Source organism: Anthonomus grandis, chromosome 1, assembly GCF_022605725.1.
Source record: "Anthonomus grandis grandis chromosome 1, icAntGran1.3, whole genome shotgun sequence".
NCBI lineage: Eukaryota > Metazoa > Arthropoda > Insecta > Coleoptera > Curculionidae > Anthonomus > Anthonomus grandis.
In genome coordinates this window covers 32,477,697-32,500,068 of record NC_065546.1, presented here as the reverse complement: position 1 = coordinate 32,500,068, position 22,372 = coordinate 32,477,697, and the positions used below count along the sequence as shown (strand labels likewise).

At 33.3% G+C, this 22,372-nt stretch overlaps 1 protein-coding gene across 4 annotated transcripts in view; it reads right to left on the bottom strand.

Annotated features, from left to right (window-relative positions):
- Positions 1-22,372, bottom strand: part of LOC126739778 (putative polypeptide N-acetylgalactosaminyltransferase 9) — a 501,736-nt gene that overhangs the window by 26,055 nt on the left and 453,309 nt on the right. For 3 of the 4 annotated variants that reach the window (XM_050445610.1, XM_050445594.1, XM_050445602.1), the window contains exon 10: positions 17,213-17,476. In XM_050445610.1, coding sequence (XP_050301567.1) covers positions 17,213-17,476 — 264 coding nt within the window. The remainder of the gene's footprint in view (positions 1-17,212; positions 17,477-22,372) is intronic. The other variant, XM_050445615.1, reaches the window with a different exon arrangement.

The window sequence follows — 22,372 nt, the reverse complement described above, 5'->3', positions numbered from 1 at the left end:
ATTACAAAAAAAATAAGAATGATGCAATTCCCCATTCGTCGTTATTAATTTGTAACTTTTTATTTGTCTATTATTATTATTCAAGGCCTACTATTAAATTATTAATTAATTTATTATAGCATTTAATTTGGAAAATTCTTAGTTATTTGCGTATTGTTGAAAATAAGTCCATACTGTTATATATTTTTGAAAAGGTAAAAAAAAAGACCAATTTTATGAATTATAAATATATAGAGTGTTCCATTTAAAAAACATAAGTTTCGGTTATAACTCAAAAAAAAACATCTATACCACTAGATTCTATTGAAAAAATCTATAAGAATGAGTTTTTACTTTTGCAAAAATTGTAGAAAAACGGATGATACGACTAGTAGAGCCGCATAGGGCGAAAAGGGGTGTTACATAAAGGTGGCACAAACAATATATTATGCCTGCCTAATTATATAATGGCTAACAAATTAAAAACCTTTTTTAACCCCACCCCTCGCTCCAACCCCCAACTCCCAGCCCCAACTTGAATTTTTTTTTGCAAATAAGAACAAAGAAAAAAGCTCGTATTTCGCGAATACGAGCAGGTCTCTATTTTTAATTTCATAATAAATATATGATCAAAGAAAAATAATTATTAGAAAATTTAGGCACCGTACAAATAACTCATAGTAGTTTCTTTTTCCCGAGTTACGCTGGTGGGGATTTTCCAAACAGCAGCTGGAAGGTGAGCAGCTCCCTCCAACCCAAAGTTCACTATTACCAGCTTTACGAAGAGCCCGATTACAGGCATATATTTGGATAAATGTCCATAAAAAAAACTCAAGTAGAATTAGAACCAACCGAGTATGGCTGGCGAAAAGAAGAGAATGTGTTTCTACCAGTTCTCTCTCATCTACCAAATGTTGCGCCAAATGAAATTTTAAATTTAATCTCATGTGCCTGCAAAAAAAATAGATGCACCACAAAACAGTGCAAGTGTGTTCAAAATAAACTTCAATGCACGGAGAGTTGTATGTGTGTGGACGAACTCTGTGAGAACCACAACTCTTTTGAAAATGAGAGTTCTGATGATGAATAATTTTTTTTTACCTGTAAAGTAATTTTTAGTTTTTTATGAGCAATTTATTATACCAATCTGTACTTATTAAAGTAATAAATAAATGTGTTTTTTTTTATTAAAAAAAAAGAGTCAGGGGGAGGTAGTATTAGTTTGGATTAAGGGGGAGTTAGGTTTCTCGGTTTCTAATTCAACCACAAAAAAATTACATCGCTAACATCAATAGCTTCCGAGATTTAAAAAGTTTACCCCTTAGGGGGGAGTGGAAGTGACTCAAAGGTGGATGGAGGGGAAAATATGTATTAATTATTATATTTTTACTATCCTAAATAATAAATAAACAAAATTTCTATAAAAAGGTCGGTATATTATACTAAGTATTTTGTTAAATCTAGTGTGTGAATATATTTTTTTTGATTTTATGATCGACTTTTTTTTTTTTGAGGGGAGGGGTTAACGTAATCCAAACAATATGCACCTTTTTAAAAAGCTTAAAAAATTTGCATAATAAAATAGTTGAAGTTTTTTTTGTAGGATGAAATGTTAAAAAAATATTTGAAAAAAACTAAAATTACCAACAAAAAAACATACAAATTTGAATATAGCTCCTTTAGTTTTTGAGATATGAAAATATTTCTAATAACCTTTTTCTTTCTACAAGTACTTGTGAATATAACAGTAAAAAAAGTGGACCGCTAGCATTATTAGTTTTCGAGATACAGCGATTTAAAAATGGTACCCTTTAAAGAGGGGTTGGGGGTGACTGACGCGGGGGTGGGGGGCAACATCGATTTTCGTAATCAGTAACTTAATACCATCTAACCTATATAGGTTGTTTGCTTTTATCACAGTTTGGCACGCGAAATGCCCTATGCGGCTCTACTAGACGGGAGTCCCAAAATGCAAAAATTTCAAAAATGCCCTGTATCTTAAAAAATAAAAGGGCTATGAAAATTTTGGTAACAGCATCTTTAGTTTTACGAAAAAGTAGCACAGTCTCGCGAAAACCGCAACTCTCTATCTCTAAAAATAACGGAGATATCCCGCAAAAGTACCTAAAATGGGACACCCTGTACATTATTCGTATGATTTTTGAACATCATTTATAATGTTATACCCTGGTAATCATCTTCAGGTAAGTTACATACGTAAAAAACGACACGGGTGGGGATCAGATGCCAGATTGACTGTACTAAATTGTCCCTTTCTATAGAGGTGTAGTCCCCAGAAACCGCATCAATCGATTGCGAGAAAGTTAAAATTAAGGAAAATCTGACAATTTACTAAAGTTGATGGAAGTATCTCCGCTCAAGATGCAGGCACATTCAATTATACTGGAAGTAGATGTCAACTTCGTCATTTTTAATTTAATACCCTATATACAGGGTGTTTCAGAACTATGAGATCAAACTTTTGGGGGTTGTTCAGTGCAACAGAAGAATCCATTTGAGTATAGGAACCCATGTCCAGAAATGCGTCACTACGCCACTACGGCCCTAAGACGCGTTAAAATTTATAAAAAACATTAATTGCCTAAATAGGATCTGCTGCATTTACTTTTACCTTTTGTACATGATACCATAACAACAATTATTACAACAACATTGATCAACGCTTAGTAATGTCAATTCTCAATGTCATGTTTAAAAATTTTATAGTTTACAATTTTTAAACATTTATTGCTAATGGAAAACTTTACCAATCAAGAATTGGCGGATATGCATTTGGCATACGGAGCAACAAACTGCAATGCACGAACAGCATCGCGGTTATATCATGAACGTTATTCCGAACGACAGCATCCTGGATACAAAAAGTTTATTGCGGTTCATCGGCGGCTCGCTGAGACAGGCATGTTTAAGACCAAGATGCATAATACTGGTGTTGCTCGAATCGTAAGAATAGTCGAACTTGAAGAAGAGGTGCTTCAGCGAGTTGCCGATGAACCATCAAATAGCACACGTGACGTCGCTAAGAATATGAATACGAGTAACGCTTCTGTCTGGCGGGTACTACACGAGCAATAACTCCATCCTTACCATTTCCAAAAAGTTCAAGGTATGACTGCAGCCGATTATCATCTTAGAGTTCAATTTTGTCGATGGCTTCTGGATCACATTATTGCACAACCAAATTTTTTACGATATGTTTTGTGGACCGATGAAGCCTCTTTCACAAGAGACGGTATTTTTAATAGTAGGAATAGCCATGTTTGGGACGAAGAAAATCCTTATGCAATTTTTCCAAGAAAACATCAGAATTGTTGGTCTGTCAACGTATGGACAGGCATTGTTGATGATTATTTAATTGGGCCATACCTTCTACCGGAACGGTTAATAGGACCTATTTATCTACGTTTCTTGGAAGAAGTTCTCCCAGAACTCCTTGAAAATGTTCCACTAAACGTTAGATAGCAAATGTGGTTTCAGCATGATGGAGCGCCGGCTCACTTTGCTGTACAAGTACGCAAGTATTTGGCTTAACGGTTTGGGCACCGTTGGATTGCCAGAGCTGGAGCAGTTTCTTGACCTCCTAGGTCAACCGGTTTAACGTCGCTAGATTTTTTCTTGTGGGGACATGTAAAGTCTTTAGTCTACGAAACTCCAGTAGAATCAGAGCTAGACTTAATTGGACGAATAACAGCAGCATTTGAAATCATTCAAAACGAGGATCAAATTTTTAGTGTAGTCCGTAGTAGTAGTATCCGAAATCATGTGCGGCGTTTAAATCGGTGTATTGAGGTTGGAGGAAGACATTTTGAACAATTGTTGTGATGGTATCATATACAAAAGGTAAAAATAAATGCATCAGATCCTATTTAGGTAATTCATATTTTTTCTAAATTTAAACGCGTCTTAGGGCCGTAGTGGCGTAGTGACACATTTTCGGACATGAGTTCCTATACTCAAATGGATTCTACTGTTGCACTGAACAACCCCTAGAAGTTTGATGCCATAGTTTTGAAACACCCTGTATTATTAGATTTTTAAATTCTACATTAGAATCTAAATACTTTTATGTATAATGTCCTTGACCCAAGTCTAACCGTTTTTGACAATTTTTTTTTTCATATTAAAATACAAAATTTAGCCAATAAAGTTGACCAATTATCATTATTTATAAATGATAGGATATTTGACGTTATTGGTTTAGCGACCATTGGTGTTTGGACGACAGATTGACATGTATGAATTTGGAAAATTATGATTTAATTTCACACGTTTCTAGGTCCAATATTGTAGAGGGTGATATATGCCTGTACACCCGAGAGGGGATGGGAAGCTTACCCTAAGATGTTCAGAAATATTGTGAAGTTTTAAATGCAGAGTTTTGCCGCATTGAGCTTGCCTACAAATCCTCAATGTATGGAGTATTTAGTACATTCTTGGAATGTCTTGAGTGACTTTAACGTCCTTTTATGATAAGGAATGGCCGAAAAGCATGATTTACTTGAATTAGTAAACAGCCATAATCTTAAAGTAACTATACTTAAATTCACTAGAGTGTCGTGTATAACAAATGTTCAAAATCATGTTAGATTTTTCGGATGCATAAATTGATTCTTAAAAAAAAAGTTGTGTTTTAGGCATAACTTCTGGTTTGTTCTTAAAATATTCGGCATTAGTACGAGTTTCGACGTTAAATCGGGTGATCTTACTGGCCACTTTATGGAGGCATCAATGCTTGTATTCGATCTCTTATTGGGATACATATGTTGCACGGAAAGGTCCTTCATTAATTTTGGTAAGTTATTTTAAAGAAAATGTAAATAGTGATCACCATTTAATCAGTTATAATACATTATAATATAATATATTATCATACATTATATATTATAATACTGTTCTAATAATAAAATCGTAAATCATACCCACCCAAACCTTTATTTAAAATTCATTCTGAAAATATTTCTCCCTGATGGCATAAAGATTTTTCATCATTTTACACATTGTTCGTTGTGCATATTTCTATAACCCGAGCTTGTAACGACAGTTTGGTCTGTAAATAAGAATTTTTTTGTGTCAAATATACCATTTTCCATTCAAATTGTTTTATAAATTAATAATTTTTTTTTGAATATGATATAATAATTGCTCCCGGAGAATATTATTTAAAGCGGTTTTGGAAAAGTCTACAGCTTGTTTCATTTTCAATTCTCCCTAATACCAAAGTCTATATATTTCAACTTGAAATATATAGACTTTGCTAATACCCCGTCTTCGAGTTTTGGGTTTCCACTAGTAAATGGGTGTTCTTAATTAACATTGTTTGGCTTTAAACTACCAACTTTCTGAAGTCTTTCAATACTCGCACAGGTTTGATGGTTTGGAATACTACGGTCTGGATATTTGTTCCGATATATTCTGACACTCATACGCTTATTTTGTCTATATAATACAAGCAAAAGAATATTGATAAAGAACTGAATAATTTTGAAACAAAGTATTAATCATTTTTCAAGCTTTACCTATTCCAAATTACTTTAAATAATTATTAGGTAGGTTTAGCATTATTTATTTGACCAACCCAACTCATCTTTTTTAAATTTTCGGGCATAAATCCAAAATAGCCCTTATGGCTATGTACGTCAATTTATGTGATTATCCTCCACCCCAAATTTGGTAAAAACTGATAAATATATTACGCCACTTAAAAAAAAACAATTAGGGTATAAACAAGTTGACGTCGTTTTATTTTTGGCCAAACACTTTGCGGTTAAGCATGTTTCACTCATTTCACGGACACACAGTATATCTTGACACAGTTATTCTAATCGTTAAGAGTTTAGGGATTATTATGTAGATAGACGAGCGACACGAATTCTCCAAGAACACTTAAGGGACTTATAAAATAAAGTATAAATATAACTAAACGAAATATAAACATTGACCTAATATTACCGAAAAAGTTTAAAAAAAAGTGAAATAATATAGACATAAATTGAATATTGGCCGAATAAAACAAATAATCGAGCAAACCCCGTTGAATTATTCATAGAGGGGTCATATTTATATTCTCGGAGCAACTCAATAATAAAAGAATAATATTTCCAGGAAAATATTTGTTTCCAGACGACTTTTCGAGATTATTAGAAAAGTGACATTTTTTTAATAAAATTTAATTATTTGCTCTTTTCATCCAAAATATTATCAACGTAATTAGGGTAATAGCATCGAATTTTCATGCAGAATTTAATAAACCTAAAGCCTGTAAATAACTCCGATATGGTACGAATACAGTGGCCTGGATAATCCAATTATTAGATTACACCGGTTTATTTAGTTAGTTTTCCCCACTATCCAATTTTAATTATTCCCCAAATCAAATCGGGATTAAACTGAGCGACCCAAACTAATTTTTTCGCTCGGAAACAACAAACAAAGCTCACAAAGACCGAATGCAACTTTTATTTATTTTTTTTGGATTCAGCTGCAAATGAAGTGTGCCGCATATAAATTTAAAATTTCCCGATCGGCTCTTTTATGTTCGTTAACGTTTCATTATTGTATCGGCGAAACTGTTTGCCCACATCGGCATGGCCGGATTACAATTTTAATTTAAAAACAACATTTTTACCGGGGGCAGCCCAGGCTATCGCGAAAGTAAACGAGATTTATTGTGTGAAATTTGTCTATTTTATCTGTTCTTCACTTTTTTGTCCCTAGTGAATACATTTTAAAATATTTGATAATTTTGGTTTTCTTTGTTGAACTGTCTATATTTTGCCAAGTAATTATGATCAAAACTTCAAAGTTCAAAGATATATACTTTTTCAAAAATAAATTAAACTGTGTAATGGGAATTCCGAAGTTTTGGCACCGCAGAAACTTCGAAAGCTATCAGGCCTCGTTAAGTTCTCATTCTCGAACATTCCCGCTAATATCCGACCTGCTAATGACATTCGATTATGGCGTACATGCTCAACTAATTTTTTTGTGCGTTATATATATTTTTTCGCGCGTAAATTGCGCTTGGTGCTACTTTGATTAATATTTATTTCGAAAACAATTATTCAAACTATTTGAACGTCGATGCAGTTAAAATAAACACTCGCATGAAATTAAACAAATTTGTCTATGGCCGCTGTGTGCGTCCCCACGTTTTTAGTTAAATTTAGGGAAAATCGGGTTAGAGTTTTTTCCGATTGATCAGGCAAAAAAACGTTTTGAATGTTTTTTTTTAGTAGGCAGCGATTTTTTCACTATAAATTATAAATATGTAAAAGGTTTTATTTGTTTCTGCCATAAAAAAAATATTTAAACATAAATACTGGAAAAAAAAATGAATACAATTTTATCGTGAAATTCATGACCTAGATCACTCTCAAAAAGAGATAAACATTAGATAATTTGCTGTAAATTACAAACATGAAAGTTCTCTATGAGTACTAGATCTGAAAGCTTAGAACAATGAAAGGCTAAAATTAGCATTTCCATGAAACTATGGGCAGTTTGTTAGCTTGCAACATCTCTGATACAATGACGTCAAATGCTTTCGTAGAAATGGCAAAAAAAACACGCTTGATAATATCGTAAGTATTTCTCACTTATTTTGACAGGCGCAAAACAATACTATTCCTCTTTAATATATGAATGAACCATATTTTTTGCATAAAATATGACAAGATACTCTATAAAGAAGTCAACATTCAAAGTTAAATGAATGTAGATAAGCCGCATCTGCGACCTTTAAGCGATGTTGCCTTCATTGGTTTCGAGTCGGACGAACTAGGATTTTGAAGATTGCGTGAAAATGACTGGCACTAAAAACTGCAAAATTTTAAATAACCGATTCTTGAATTATTCAATTAAATGTAATTGCAAAATTACCAAATTTTCGGTTCAGGTAAAACCAGACACCAGCCACCAGCAAACAATTTGTTATAGGGCTTTGTCTAATCTGATGTACAGCCGAATACAAGAAATGTTTTTTTTTCGTTTTATCAATCTCACAACCATACAGTCAAAGTAAGACAAAAAGTAAACTTTTATTTAATATAACGATGAAGTTAAACCAATAACAATTATTATTATCGATTATTAAAAAAATAATTTTATCATACTTAGAATTTAAACCAATAGCAGTATCTGAAATATTTTCAATTTATTTTCCCTATCTGGTCAAGCCTATCTGGTCCATTTCAACCATTAAACCTATTGTTAGTAAATTCGAGTCCAAAGACATTGCAATAAATAATTGTAACTGTTTAACTCAGAAGATCGAAAATAGATCCGAAAAAAGAGAGAACAGAACTCTTATTAATATTTTACTAAGTGTAGAAAAATAAAATAAAATAAAATAAAATAACATTTTAAAATTAATAGAGAATTAAATAAAAACATAAATTAATCAAATGTTCAAAAAACCCCCCATTAATAGCTAAACAATATCCTAACCGATCATAAAATTCATTTCTAACGTTACTAAGTTGATATTGGGAAATTTTAGTATATTCTAACGAAATATAGGTTTTGTAACTGGTTTAGATTCTCAAATTTTACACTTTTATAAATGACCCCACAAAAAGAAGTTATTAGGTGAAAGATCAGGTGACCTGGCTGGCCAAAGTATCCGGTACCGTGGATCAATAATATTTCCGTTAAAAGCATTTTCTAAGCACTCTCTAACCATACGGGCATTATGGGCCGGGCAACCATCCCTTTGGTACCAGATCATTTGATCTTCCTGAAAACTTCTCAAGTCGGGTCCAATTTGATTTTGAAATAAGTCCAAATAGGTTTCAGCTGCTAGGTTATACTCCATAAAAAAGGGTCCAATGATATGGTGTCCGATAATTCCCACGAATACATTTGTTTTTTGGGGATATTTTGTCCGAGTATGAACAAAGCGATGTTCATTTTCTTGGCTCCAATACCGGCAATTCTGAACATTTGGTTCATTGTTGAGGGTAAATGTACATTCATCGGTAAAACAAATATTTCTTAAAAAATAACTATCATTATTTGCTCTTTCCATCATTTCAAGACAAAATGCCATCCTTCGCTCTTCATCTCCTTCCTGCAGCTCTTGATGTTTTTCGAATTTATACGAATAATATTTGTGTTTTTTTAAAGTGCGCAATACCGTTATATAATGTTTATGTACCTCTTACCCAAGAACCCTTGTACTATTTGTACTATCTTGTTTTCCTCCACACTCAGTAGAATATTAAGATCTCTGTTCTCTCTTTCTTCGGCTCTATTTTCGATATCCTAAGTTAAACATTTACAATTATTTGTTACGGTACCTTTGGACTCGAAGTTATTGACAATACGTTTAATAGTTGAAATGGACGGAATGGGCTTGGTGGGGAAATAAACTGAAAACATTTCAGATACTGCTCTAAAACTGTTTTCCGCATAATGCCACTTAATTATGGCTATTTTTTCGTCGATTGAATAGTTCATACTTGTTTTCAAATATCGACTGTCACTGATTTATTGATATTTTTCCTCATGTCAGTGACAATATTCATTTTACTGGTGCCCGTTTGGTTTTACCTGAACCGAAAATTTGCTAATTTTGCAATTACATTCAATTGAAAAATTCAAGATTCGCTTATTAAAATTTTTTGAATTTTTGCACAAGGGTTTGCCAGATTGGTCTCTTCAAAAAGTTATCTTACATTTTTTCTATAAAATGTACAGGGAAGCCAATAGATAATAATAATTGACCTTAAAATTTACATGGGTTTTCCTATGTTCCGCTCGGCGACGTACCACCTGGTATATACTACTGGGATTTTTGCGGAAAATGAACCTAATGATAACATTAATGAAATAGTTTTTAAGCCGTGGAAAAATCTAGGAACACAAGTTTCAGAATCTGATATTGAGGCATTAAGAAAATTTCACACAAAGGAGGCCATTATCACTCTAAAATCCTGGGAAATGAAACAGTCAATCATGCAAGCCCGCTTTAAGAAAGGAAAACTTACCTTAAGTAACACCGATCTTAAAAATTCATCTAAGACTATATCTATCGATGAAAATCTGGCAAAAGGTACATATCTTCTCCTAAAAAAAGTAAAGAGGCTTTGAGGAAGATTGGATTTAAGTATATCTGGTACAGAAATGGTAGAATTCTGGTGCGGAAAATAGATGGAGACCAACCAATTGCAATCCGCAGTGATTTTGATTTGGAGAAACTTCTATAAAGTGTTTATTTTATATTTATTTTATTATATTTTTAGTTTGGTTAGTCAGGTTATGCACAATTTAGCTTATTTTTATCTATGACCAGAATAATAAGAAAGAGTTGGCTGAATTCAAATATTTTGAACTCTGCAGTTGCCATTAATGGATTTAATTTTTACAGATTGGACAGGAAAACGAGAGGTGGAGGTGTTGGCTTGGACATTAGGAATAACTTGATTGTTTCGAGAATTGATATTGGGGAAATTCAGGATTGCCTTGAGCAACTTTGAGTCAAATTAAAAATTGGGGGCGTTTCAATCGCAATAGGGTATTTTACAGACTTTTTTTTCGAATTTTCGAATTCAGACAAATTGTCGTTCACCCAACTCGTTGTGAGCCTCAATAAGCATCTTTGATTGATGTGATATTACTGTCGGGAGATAAACTGTTAAAAGGTAATGTTGAGCATTTAAGTCTTCATAGAACTACGGACCATCAATTAGTTTATTGCAGTTTATACGTTAATATTACAAAAATTGAACCTACATTTATTCGCTATAGAGATTTCAAGCACTTTGATGCCCATACCTTTATCCATGACTTATTAAATACTAACTGGGCAGCCATTTTGAATTGTGCGGGTGTTGATGAAAAAGTTGAGCTATTAACATCTAATATCTTAGCGCTTTTTGATACACACGCTCCACTTCGGACAGCTCGTCCCTTGATTTACAGAAAAATTATGAAAAACGAACGTAACAGATTTGTTTCTAAATATAAACGCACAAAGATTATTAACTATTGGGAGTATTACAAAAAATGCGAAATCTTTTTACCCAGGCTATTCGTAAAAAGGGCTTATTTGGAATTTGTGTCACGTTCGCGAAATCAAAAAGTTATTTGGAAAACACTAGATGAAACGAATGTCTATAATAAGAAAAAAAATCATTTGGATCTACCTTTGCAATTTAAAGATGCACAACAAAATAATAAATATTTTATCGACAATGTTCGTCAGGTTGCCCCGCCGATTAATAACAGTACTTTGAGGTATCACGAAAACAAACAAAAAATGGATAACTTATGTGAGCTAAGGCAGGTTACTAGCGACGAGATTGAGATTGCTATTCGTAATATAAAGACCAATGCATCTGGTGCTGATAGAATTTAGCTCGAAATGATTAAGCTGTGTGAATCAGCCATAACTTGGTACATACCGGGTGGTGCGTGGCCGAGCGAAACATAGGAAAACCTATGTAAATTTTAAGGATGTCAATTATTGGCTTCCCTGTACATTTTATAGAAAAAACGTAATATAACTTTTTGAAGAGACCAATCTGGCAAACTCTTATGCAAAGTTTCAAGAAATTTTAATAAACGAATCTTCAATTATTCAATTAAATGTAATTGCAAAATTAGCAAATTTGCGGTTCAGGTAAAACCAAAGGGGCAGCAGTAAAATGAACATTGTCACTGTCGTTAGGAAAAGTATCAATAAATCAATGACAGTCGATATTTGAAAACAAGTATGAATTATTCAATCGACGAAAAAATAGTCATAATTAAGTGGCATTATGCGGCAACCGTTTTAGAGCCATATCTGAAATGTTTTCGGTTTATTTCCCCACCAAGCCCATTCCGTTCATTTCGACTATTATACGTATTGTCAATAAGTTCGAGTCCAAAGGTACCGTAATAAATAATTGTACATGTTCATCTCAGGATATCGAAAATAGAGCCGAAGAAAGAGAGAACAGAGATCTTAATATTCTACTGAGTGTGGAGGAAAACAAAATGGTTAGTACGAGGGTTCTTGGGCAAGAGGTAAATAAACATCATACAACGATATTGCGCACTTTAAAAAACAAATATTATTCGTATAAATTCGAAAAACATCAAGAGCTGCAGGAAGGAGATGAAGAGCGAAGAATGGCATTTTGTTTTGAAATGATGGAAAGAGCAAATAATGATAGGAATTTTTTAAGAAATATGTGTTTTACCGATGAATGTACATTTACCCTCAACAATGAACCAAAGGTTCAGAATTGCCGGTATTGGAACCAAGAAAATGAACATCGCTTTGTTCATACTCGGACACAATATCCCCAAAAGAAATGTATTCGTGGGAATTATCGGACACCATATAATTGGACCCTTTTATATGGACTATAACCTAACAGCTGAAACCTATTTGGACTTATTTCAAAATCAAATTGGACCCGCCTTGGTAGAAGTTGTTCAGGAAGATCAAATGATCTGGTACCAAATGGATGGTTGGCCGGCCCATAATGCCCGTATGGTTAGAGAGTGCTTGGAAAATGCTTTTAACGGCAATATTATTGGTCCACGGTACCAGATACTTTGGCCAGCCAGGTCACCTGATCTTTCACCGAATGACTTCTTTTTGTGGGGTCATTTAAAAAGTGTCATTTATAAAAGTGTAAAATTTGAGAATCTAAACCAGTTACAAAACGCTATTTCGTTAGAATGTAATAAAATTTCCCAATATCAACTTAGTAACGTTAGAAATTAATTTTATGATTAGGATAGGATATTAGTTTAGCTGTTAATGGGGGGTTGTTTGAACATTTGATTAATTGATGTTTTTATGTAATTCTCTATTATTTTAAAAAAAGTTATTGTATTTTATTTTATTTTTCCACACTTAGTAAAATATTGAGAGTTCTGTTCTCTCTTTTTTCGGATCTATTTTCGATCTTCACAGATTTTACAAATTATTTATTTATTGCAATTATTATATTTACAATTATTTATTGCAATGTCTTTGGACTCGAATTTACTAACAATAGGTTTAATGATTGAAATGAACCAGATAGGCTTGATGGGAAAATAAGTTGAAAATATTTCAGATACTGCTATTGGTTTAATTAAATTCTAAGTATGATAAAATTATTTGTTTAATAATCGATAATGATAATTGTTATTGGTTTAACTTCATCGTTATATTAAATAAAAGTTTAGATAAAAAAGTAATGTTAACGTGTCTGACTTTGAATGTATGGTTGTCAGATTGATAAAACAAAAAAAAAACATTTCTTGTATTCGGCTATACGTCAGATTTGACAAAGCCTTATAACAAATTGTTTGCTGGTGGCTGGTGTCTGGTTTGACCTGAACCGAAAATTTGGTAATTTTGCAATAACGTTTAATTGAATAATTCAAGATTCGCTTATTAAAATTTTTTAAAACTTTGCACGAGGGTTTTCCAGATTGGTCTCTTCAAAAATATCTTATCTTATCTTATATTTTTGCTGTAAAATGTACAGGGAAGCCAATAATTGACCCCCTTAAAATTTACATGAGATTTCCTATGTTCCGCTCGGCGACGCACCACCCGGTATATTTAATACTTATATTTTTAACTTGGAATTTCCTTCCAATTGGAAGAAAGCAATTGTTAAACCTCTGGCCAAGGTCACATAGCCTGATAAGTTTTCTGATTTAAGACCCATCAGCCTGTTATCCACAATGGGCAAAATTGTAGAAAAGTTGGTTTATCAGCAAGTGGTTGCGTTCTTGGACGAGCATAGTCTCATTCCAATTCATCAGTCTGGCTTTCGAAAGTCCCATAGCACAATTATAGCATTAATTAAAGTGCTGGATGATATTGTAGGTGCATCAAATACACGCGCTTTAATGATTTGTTTGATGTTCCTAGGCATAGAACAGAACTTTTCCAACGTTCGTTTTCTTATTTGTTACTTAAGCTAGCCAACATTGATATTTTTCGCAAATTGTATGACCTACCATTTTTGACGTACTACCATCTATCTACCATCATTGCCTAGTTAGTACCTTAAATTGCCAATACGTAAATTTAATCTTATGTATTTTGTATGTATGCTCGGTTAATAATAGCTATGCTGAACTTCGCCGACTTAACAATAAAGGCCTATTATTATTATTGTATATTAGAGAAAAAGGCAACAACATCGCAACGCCGCTCGATTGCATTGTTGATTCCACCGACACAGATAATCTTTACCAGTGACGTCGTCAAAAAATATTTACATGATAAATATTTATTTTTAATAGATTATACTTTAAATTATATCTAATAAAAAGCATTTTATAGAAATTTAGTATTTTATATTTATTATAGATTTCTTAACAAGTTTATATTATTCTATGTTTATGACGACAGTTGTCTCTTGATCGGCTTAAATCGCCTTTTTCCCATGGTACGGCACAAAAGGCACATGTTTTTACTGTCGTAACAGTTCACGAGTTTATGAGTCCTTTTGAGTGTTTTTACTTAAAGGACTCAACCTTTTTCCTTTTTTAACCAAAAACTAAAGAAAAAACACAGAAATTCCGAATGTAAACACACGCCGTTTGTCAAGATGACATTTCGCAAGATGGTATCAGCTTTTGCCTACGGTGTTCCCACTTCAAATTTTTTAGGTTTTAGGAATAAGAATGTTAATAATTTTGTTTGCTTTAAAGATGATATTTTTGTGCTTAGAATAAGATATACTATCTGTTTCTACTTTTTATTTTTAATCCAAAATCTAACATCAATTAGTTAAATTAACATGTGTTGATATATATCTGAAAATTTCCTCTTTTGAAAATGCGTGTAAACTTGGCAACAGATAATCGATAAATATGTTTATAAACAAAACATCCCTCTTGCCTCTGTGCACATGTTGAACTCAAGCAAAGTTGTTGTTTACCAATTCTAGCCTTTCAATATTCTGAAAGCGTGCATTTTATGACCAATGTTTGGCAAGTAGACTGATTTAGAACGATACAAGTCAGATGAAGGTTTTGTGCGTAAAAGTAGGTTTATTTTTTATGAAAAGAGTTTTTACGACAAAGATTTCTTTATTAGATAAAATGGCATTAAACAACAAAATATTTCTTTAAAATAATTATTTGTTTGTTTCATATAAAACACAGCACTACGAATGATTTGCTTACACCTTTTAAAAGTTTGAGCTTTCTTAGTTGAAACAATGTATTATCCAAAACGGTCTGTATTACATAGGGTGAACTACTTGTATATATTCAATTAAAACAAGTATATAAATTTTCTAAATAAAACATACTACTTGTATTCAGCGTATATAATAAATTAAAAATTGCTGGCTAGCGCTTTTGGCCGTAGGCCATCATCAGGGCTTAGGACACTATAAAAAGATACATTAAATCACCACAGAAAGGAGCATCTTAGAATTAGACCAACATCGTTAAAATATAAATCTTAATAGGTCATAAAAATAAAAAGGTCAGTCACAAAATAGAACGAAAAAACATGAGAAAAGACATGATACAAATATAGAAATCAAAACAATCTTAAGGACAACTTACTTATCAAAGCAACGACACTATTCCAAAAAAAACCGTATACAACATATTGCCTATGGTTTCTTAAGTACTAAACAAAACGAAGTAAACCTCTACCTGATGGACGGTAATAGAGCAAAAAGGAAAAAAATGTGTATGTAAATTCCGTGTTCAAAATATACAAACAGGCCAAGGTTCGGCGTGGAAATGCATTTTATTAACAAATGTGGTTCTGCCTATTCCATGACTTGAAATAAAGGGAAATAGAAATTTAAAATTTCATTATATTGCTATTAAAAATCTACTGTACTCAAATACTTAGGGTACGGTGAGGATGTGGGTTAGGTAGAAGTAAACTAAGTTAAAATTACATAGTTGGGTTAGAAAAAAAAATGAATGAGAAACCTGTATTACCACAGACAAGTTGTAAAACGGAATTACGACCAGAACAAAACTTAAAATTATCGGAAAACACAAAATCAAATTTAGATGGGCTACAAAATAAAATGAAATAAAAGTAAAATAGTGTAGAGCCCAAGTTAAGAAAGAGAGACTGTGCTAATTTAATGTATCTTTTTATATGGTCTTAAGCCCCGTTGATGGCCTACGGCCGAAAGCGCTAGGCAGTAATTTTTAATTTATTATATGCGCTGAATACAAGTACTGTGTTTTATTTATTAACAAACACAGCGTACAACTGATACACTGATAATGTAAATTTATGTTGCAAATTTATGGCTCAGATTGATCTGAGAGTGAGACATTAAATAAAATAATTGTGTGCACGGTTTCAGGAACCTAAAGGCACTGAATTTCCTAAAATTTAAGACATAAAACATCTGTATAAGTATTAGATCTGAAAGGGAGCATTTTATGATCAACCGTTTGACAGTGGAGTTTTCGCGCGTTAAACTGTTTCTCGTAACTAAGGGTCATTTAAAGGGGGGTAAAGATTTACGGCTCACGTTATAATATGGTTCAAAGCGTTAAAAAATAACTTTTGCACCATCGAACTGACTCAAACAGCAATACACCAGCCGTACTGTATTTAAAAAATGGTAAAAAACTGAACGAATCAATTGAAACACAAACCCTAGGCCTCTCTTCATACGCCATTACTGCTTATATTCAATTCCGAAGTCACCCATAAAGGAGACGTTAATTAAATTGAAATATCCCCCTTTACATAACGCGCTTCATTTAACTATACCTTTCATTTCGTCCGCTTTATATTATATACATTGATTTCCGGAAAAACAGACATTTCCGAGCAGGTTTCAATCATTTGAATAAAAGTTATACATAGCATAGAGAAGAAGTAGAAGAGATGAATGCGAGTCATATGTTATTTATCTGTTATGCATGATTATATATGTATATATACACTATGAGTTAAATATCCATTCATCCACCTCAGGAAATTGGTCACGAAAGTTAGGAAGTGATAGGCTGATGACAGTACCTTTATCACATTAAATTTCGCAAAAAAAGTAACACCATTATAAGCAAGAATTGCTTTGGCCAGCGAGAGCACCACGTTTCTCACCATATATACAGAGGGTGATGACGATGGCTCTCAATAATAATCAATTTCCTTCCTGGTCCATTAAGCCTTACCATACCATATAGAAGAAAAACTGTACAAGAAAGAGACAGAAAGAAATAGAAGGTACTGCAACCACGACCCCAGAGAAAGAGAGACCAACGGTTACCATACCTGGTTACCGCCTTGGCGATGACACGGCCATACCCCCACCACTGGGTTGGTCACACCCTCCGAAGAACTGATCCCGTCCAAACACATTCCGGTTTCGGGATTGGCGATCTGAAACGGAAACGCGGATTTTAATAAGAGTGAGTGAGAAATTACCTGATTGCCTCCTTGACGGTGACAGGGATAGAGTCCCACCGGTTTGTGGAGATCCTTCTGGTGTGCCGGCGAGTCCAGACACGTCCTGTTGCCGTATCCTAAATTGCGAATCTAAAGAATACAGAATTTCAGATTAAGATATGATCTAGAATGGCAGATTATGTACGTGTAAGTAACGGCTCTCCTATTGGCCGTTATAAGTTATTCGGAATAACAAGAGATATACAGAGAAAAGTATACTTTAATTTAATTTTTTATAGATTGGGAGAAAATGTTGAAAAATCTCTCTAGTTACAAAAAAAACTCTCATTGGAAACCTCCATATAGACCGTAGAATTCTTTTTTTTTTAAATCTTCCTAGTTTAATTTCTTTTTGGCACCCAGCCGTGCCAAATATTTGCCAAACACTTTAGGAGCATTTTTCGATACTACAAAATGTGTAAATTTATTTTTATTAAACTATAAGAAAAGGCTAAAATTAACAATGTTAAAGACTTGGCTGGAGTTTCCCGCTTTCTTTAATTAACTGCTAATTTATCACAACATCAAATATAATTCTAAATACAAAAGGAATAACCCTCGATATTAAATAAAGCAGGATTTTGTAAAATCCTAGTTTCTGTAATAATTATTATATTAAAATTCTATATCATACTTTTGTAATCTAACTGTTGTAACTTGTAGTAACTTGTAATTCGAAGAAATAGTCCACTATTTTCTCAGAGACCGGCTTAAATTAAATATAATTTTTTATATATATTTTTAGTCCCCTATTTATCAAACAAACTAGTAATCTTAGTTACCTATACAGGGTGATTTATTAAGAATATACAATCTCTGAACTGAACATACTATACACCAAAATATGGCGATTGAGCTCATGTCTTATATAAATGTTGCAGGTTTATGAAATACAGGGTATTTAAAGTTGTATGTAACTCTATCAGTTTTTAAGTTATTTAAATTTTTAACATTCAGCGTAAAAAATCCTAAGCCACCGTTATTACATTGGCTTAATAGGAATTTATTCTTGTAAATTACTACTATCCTGGGTTACAACAGTAAAGACAATAAATAACAATCAGTAACAATATTAAAAGAAAAAGCTCAAAATGCCCGCCTAAGACATGTTAAGCTCAATCGCCATATTTTGGTGTGTAGTATCTCCAGTTTAGAGATTACCCATTCTTAATCAATCACCCTGTAGATCTTATTTTATACACCTACTAAATTGTCCCTAGTCTATATAACTTAATAAATGAACGAGACTGTTCCTGCATTGTTTCTGGCTTTTTAAATTTGAAATCATTGGAACTTTTAATATTCTTAGAACCTGATCCTGTACATACAGAAGTCTTAGAATCAGTATCATAATTTTTCTCCAAATCATAGTTAGATGCTCTTGGTTTGCTTCTTTCACTCTCGTCTACGGATTTTTTTGAGCTACGAGTTCTTCGACTGTAAACAGTCTGTTATTTAAAAGTAGCTTCTTACCTCTCGTTAATTTGGTTGCCTAATTTTTAGATTTTAAGCGGCTTTTGTGATCAATAAGATTTTTTTTGTTTTGTCTCTTTCGAAAACTAAGATTTTTGGATACGGATATATTGGTTCCTTTAAGTTTAAAACAATTCTTCAATATTCGTTTTTTTGTAAGATAAGATACTAGTTCAATCTTAATAGGCAGGTTTTCTGAACTGTCTTTTTTCGATGAAATCATTCGAAAAGTTCTCGTTTGTCGTTCGTAAACCCCTCGGAGAGATGTGGTGGTACCATGTAGTAAGTCAATCAATTGTTTGCCTACAGGATTCTGGATATTGGACGTCGTGTATTGCATCTTGCAGGCTCTCTTCTATGACGTTCAAATAGTTTAGATTTTTTCTTGTTATATTATTTATTTGTTTTTCTATCCAAATTAAAACTACCCTTTCATTTAATTTAATTTTCTCTTTTATTATAACCAATTTAATTAATATTTTCTAAGTCTTAACAATAACAAATCTGCGCATGTACGATAGCCTTTAAATTTCTAAATTCCTGTGGTTTGTGCTAAACGGAGACCAGAGAGAAGACTTACTTCCTTGTTAGCACTTTTACGCATCGCGCATTGATTCCAGTGTCGTGATCTATACGTTTATTTCCGCAACTTTTGTCTTAATCTTACCGCATCACATATCGTGACTTACTTATCAAACCCGCGTCCACTCTTAGTGATTAAACCCGAATTAGAAGACCCAAGAAGTCCAGAGCAGGCCTGCTGAAGCCGGATACAGACACCTTAAGGATCTTTAAAGGCTGTTTTTTCGACCTTTCCACATTTACTTTTAATAAAAAAATACAGTCCACTTTAAATCTCTCACTGAATTGTCTAAATGCACCTTGTGCTTAAATAAAAATATAAATAACAATTTTAATAAAAAAAAGAAAAGGTTTTTTTTCTTACTAGAACAACCAGTATCCAAAATACACAAAGTAATTAAAATACTGCTGGTTAACATAACTTTAGTCTTTGGCTTATTGATTTCCAGTCCGTACCGTCTGCTGTGTTCATCTAGCTTCTGCATTATATTAATGAGTTCGTGCCCTTTTTTGCTATTATTAGAGCTTACTGGGTACCGTATTTTGTTAATTTTTCTGCCACCAACAGCGACGCCAATCTTCCAATATTTAAGAATTTCCCTAATAATGAATTTACCATATATATTAAAGGGAAGTGGAGATAAAATGTAGCCTTGTTTCAACTCAGCAGCAGTCGAGAAGGTATCAGAGAGAATATCATTGCTGAAGAGGAAAAGATAAGAGGAATGGGATCTTTAATTTTGGAAAAAAATACGTTAGTTTGGTTAGAAGCCCAAGCCGCTGTAATATTAAGTGGTTTGAGAATATTACTCGTGTCATTTTCTAAGAATGAAGAGAAAGGCAATTTTGAGTAGATCACTTCTACATTTGTAACTATGTTGTTGTTGGTTATGTTATTCGTTTGATGTGTCGAATGTGTAATATTTTTTAAGAAAAAAAGTTATATTATACAGGGTGGTCCATTTAACTTGAGACATCGCAATATCTTTAAAACAAAACATGCATCCAGTAAATGTTTCATGTGAAGTTTGAATGGTTTCCAGGGGGCCATAAAATCACGTCACTGGTTTGACCTTGAGTGGACGTCTTCAAGGTCAAATGAAGGTCAACTTCACTTTTTTGCATAGAAACCTCTATTTTTTTAATAGTATCTGATTTAGCGTTAAAAAATAAGTAACTTTCATCCGACTTTTTTTTTACATGCGACCCTTCCTTTTCAAGATATTAATTCTTGATTCTTCTACGAATTTTCTTCCTTGACAATAACATTAGAAACAGGAATAGCTTTGGTTCAGCAATTCTTCAATATTGTTGTGACAAGGCATTGTTGATCAATGATCAATGCAAGTTGTTATGATGCGAAAATTTTCTATAGTGAACAGATCTCACGTGTTTATCCCAGGTATTTCAGGCGATTGTAAACAAATACTGATAAATAAAGTAATTGAGAGATTATTTTGGTTCACAGTATTCGTTTAGTTATCAAGTATTTGACTATTTTGTTGAGTGACTATGGAATGCCTAACAATAAATGAAAAAGTTAAACTGCTCCTTATCTATGGTGAATCTGAACGGAATATTAACAGAGCCATTGAACTGTATAGCATACGACATCCTCAACGGCGACTTCAATTGCCAGCATTATTTTATCATGTAGTGAACCACTTCATAGAAGACCATTACCAGTCAAAATAATGAAATTACCGTCTTAGCTGCAGTTGCCCATAATCCTGGAGTCAGCTCACGATCAATTCCTTCTGCTTCTGGAATCTCCAAAACAAGTGTCCTGAAAATTTTGAAACGCCACACGTTTCATCGGTATCACTTGTCGTTACATCAAGAACTTCACGAGAATGATTTCCAAAATCGAGTGTTGTTTTCTGAATGGGCCCAAAATCAGTTGCATGAAAATAACAATTTCTTTCTGCGCGTCTTATTCACCGATGAAGCTTCATTTACAAACTATGGTGTAGTTAATCATCATAACATGCATTATTGGGCAGTTGAAAATCCCAGGTGGTTTCGAGCGATAGAACATCAGCTAGGCTAAGGTCTGTGAATGTCTGGTGTGGCATTATCAATGATAAAGTCATAGGACCTTATTTTATTGATGGTGTCCTTACAGGTCAAAAATACCGTAATTTTTTGCTGAAGATTCTACCAGTATTTTTGGAAGATGTGTGTTTTGAAATGAGATTAAATATGTGGTACCAGCATGATGGTTGTCCTGTACATTATTCACGCGTTGTGCGCCAAGTGTTGGATCGTGACTTCAATGGACGTTGGAGAGGTCGCGGTGGAGCAGTCCACTAGCCGCCACGGTCACCTGATTTGACGCCCTTAGATTTTTTTCTATGGGGTTATTTGAAGGAGACCGTATATCGCGATCCACCAACGACTCCCGAAAATATGAAGCTGCGAATCACGGAGATTTGCGGGCAGATAACTCCACAGATGCAGCACTCTGTTCATCGATCGTTTAGAAAGCGAGTCGAAAAAGGAAAGTGTGGTGGAAGGTCAATACTTAATAATTTTCTGACTTTTTTTGTTTCAATTTCTTTTATTTGAACTTTGTACTTTTTATTTTCAAGTTTTCGATTCTGTTGATAATAAAATTCTATCATAAGATACTTTCACTTCTTCTGATAGATCATCAGATACTACCTACAAGGGCAAATGTCATTGTCAAGGAAAAAATCGTAAAAGAATCAAGAATTAATATCTTGAAAAGGAGAGGTCGCATGTAAAAGATAGTTAGATGAAAGTTACTTATTCTTAAGTTCCCACTCCACTCAAGGTCGAACCAATGACATCATTTTATGGCCCCCTGGAAACCATTCAAACTTCACATGAAACATTTTCTGGATACATGTTTAGTTTTCGAGATATTGCGATGTCTTAAGTTAAATGGACCACCCTTTATATATATAT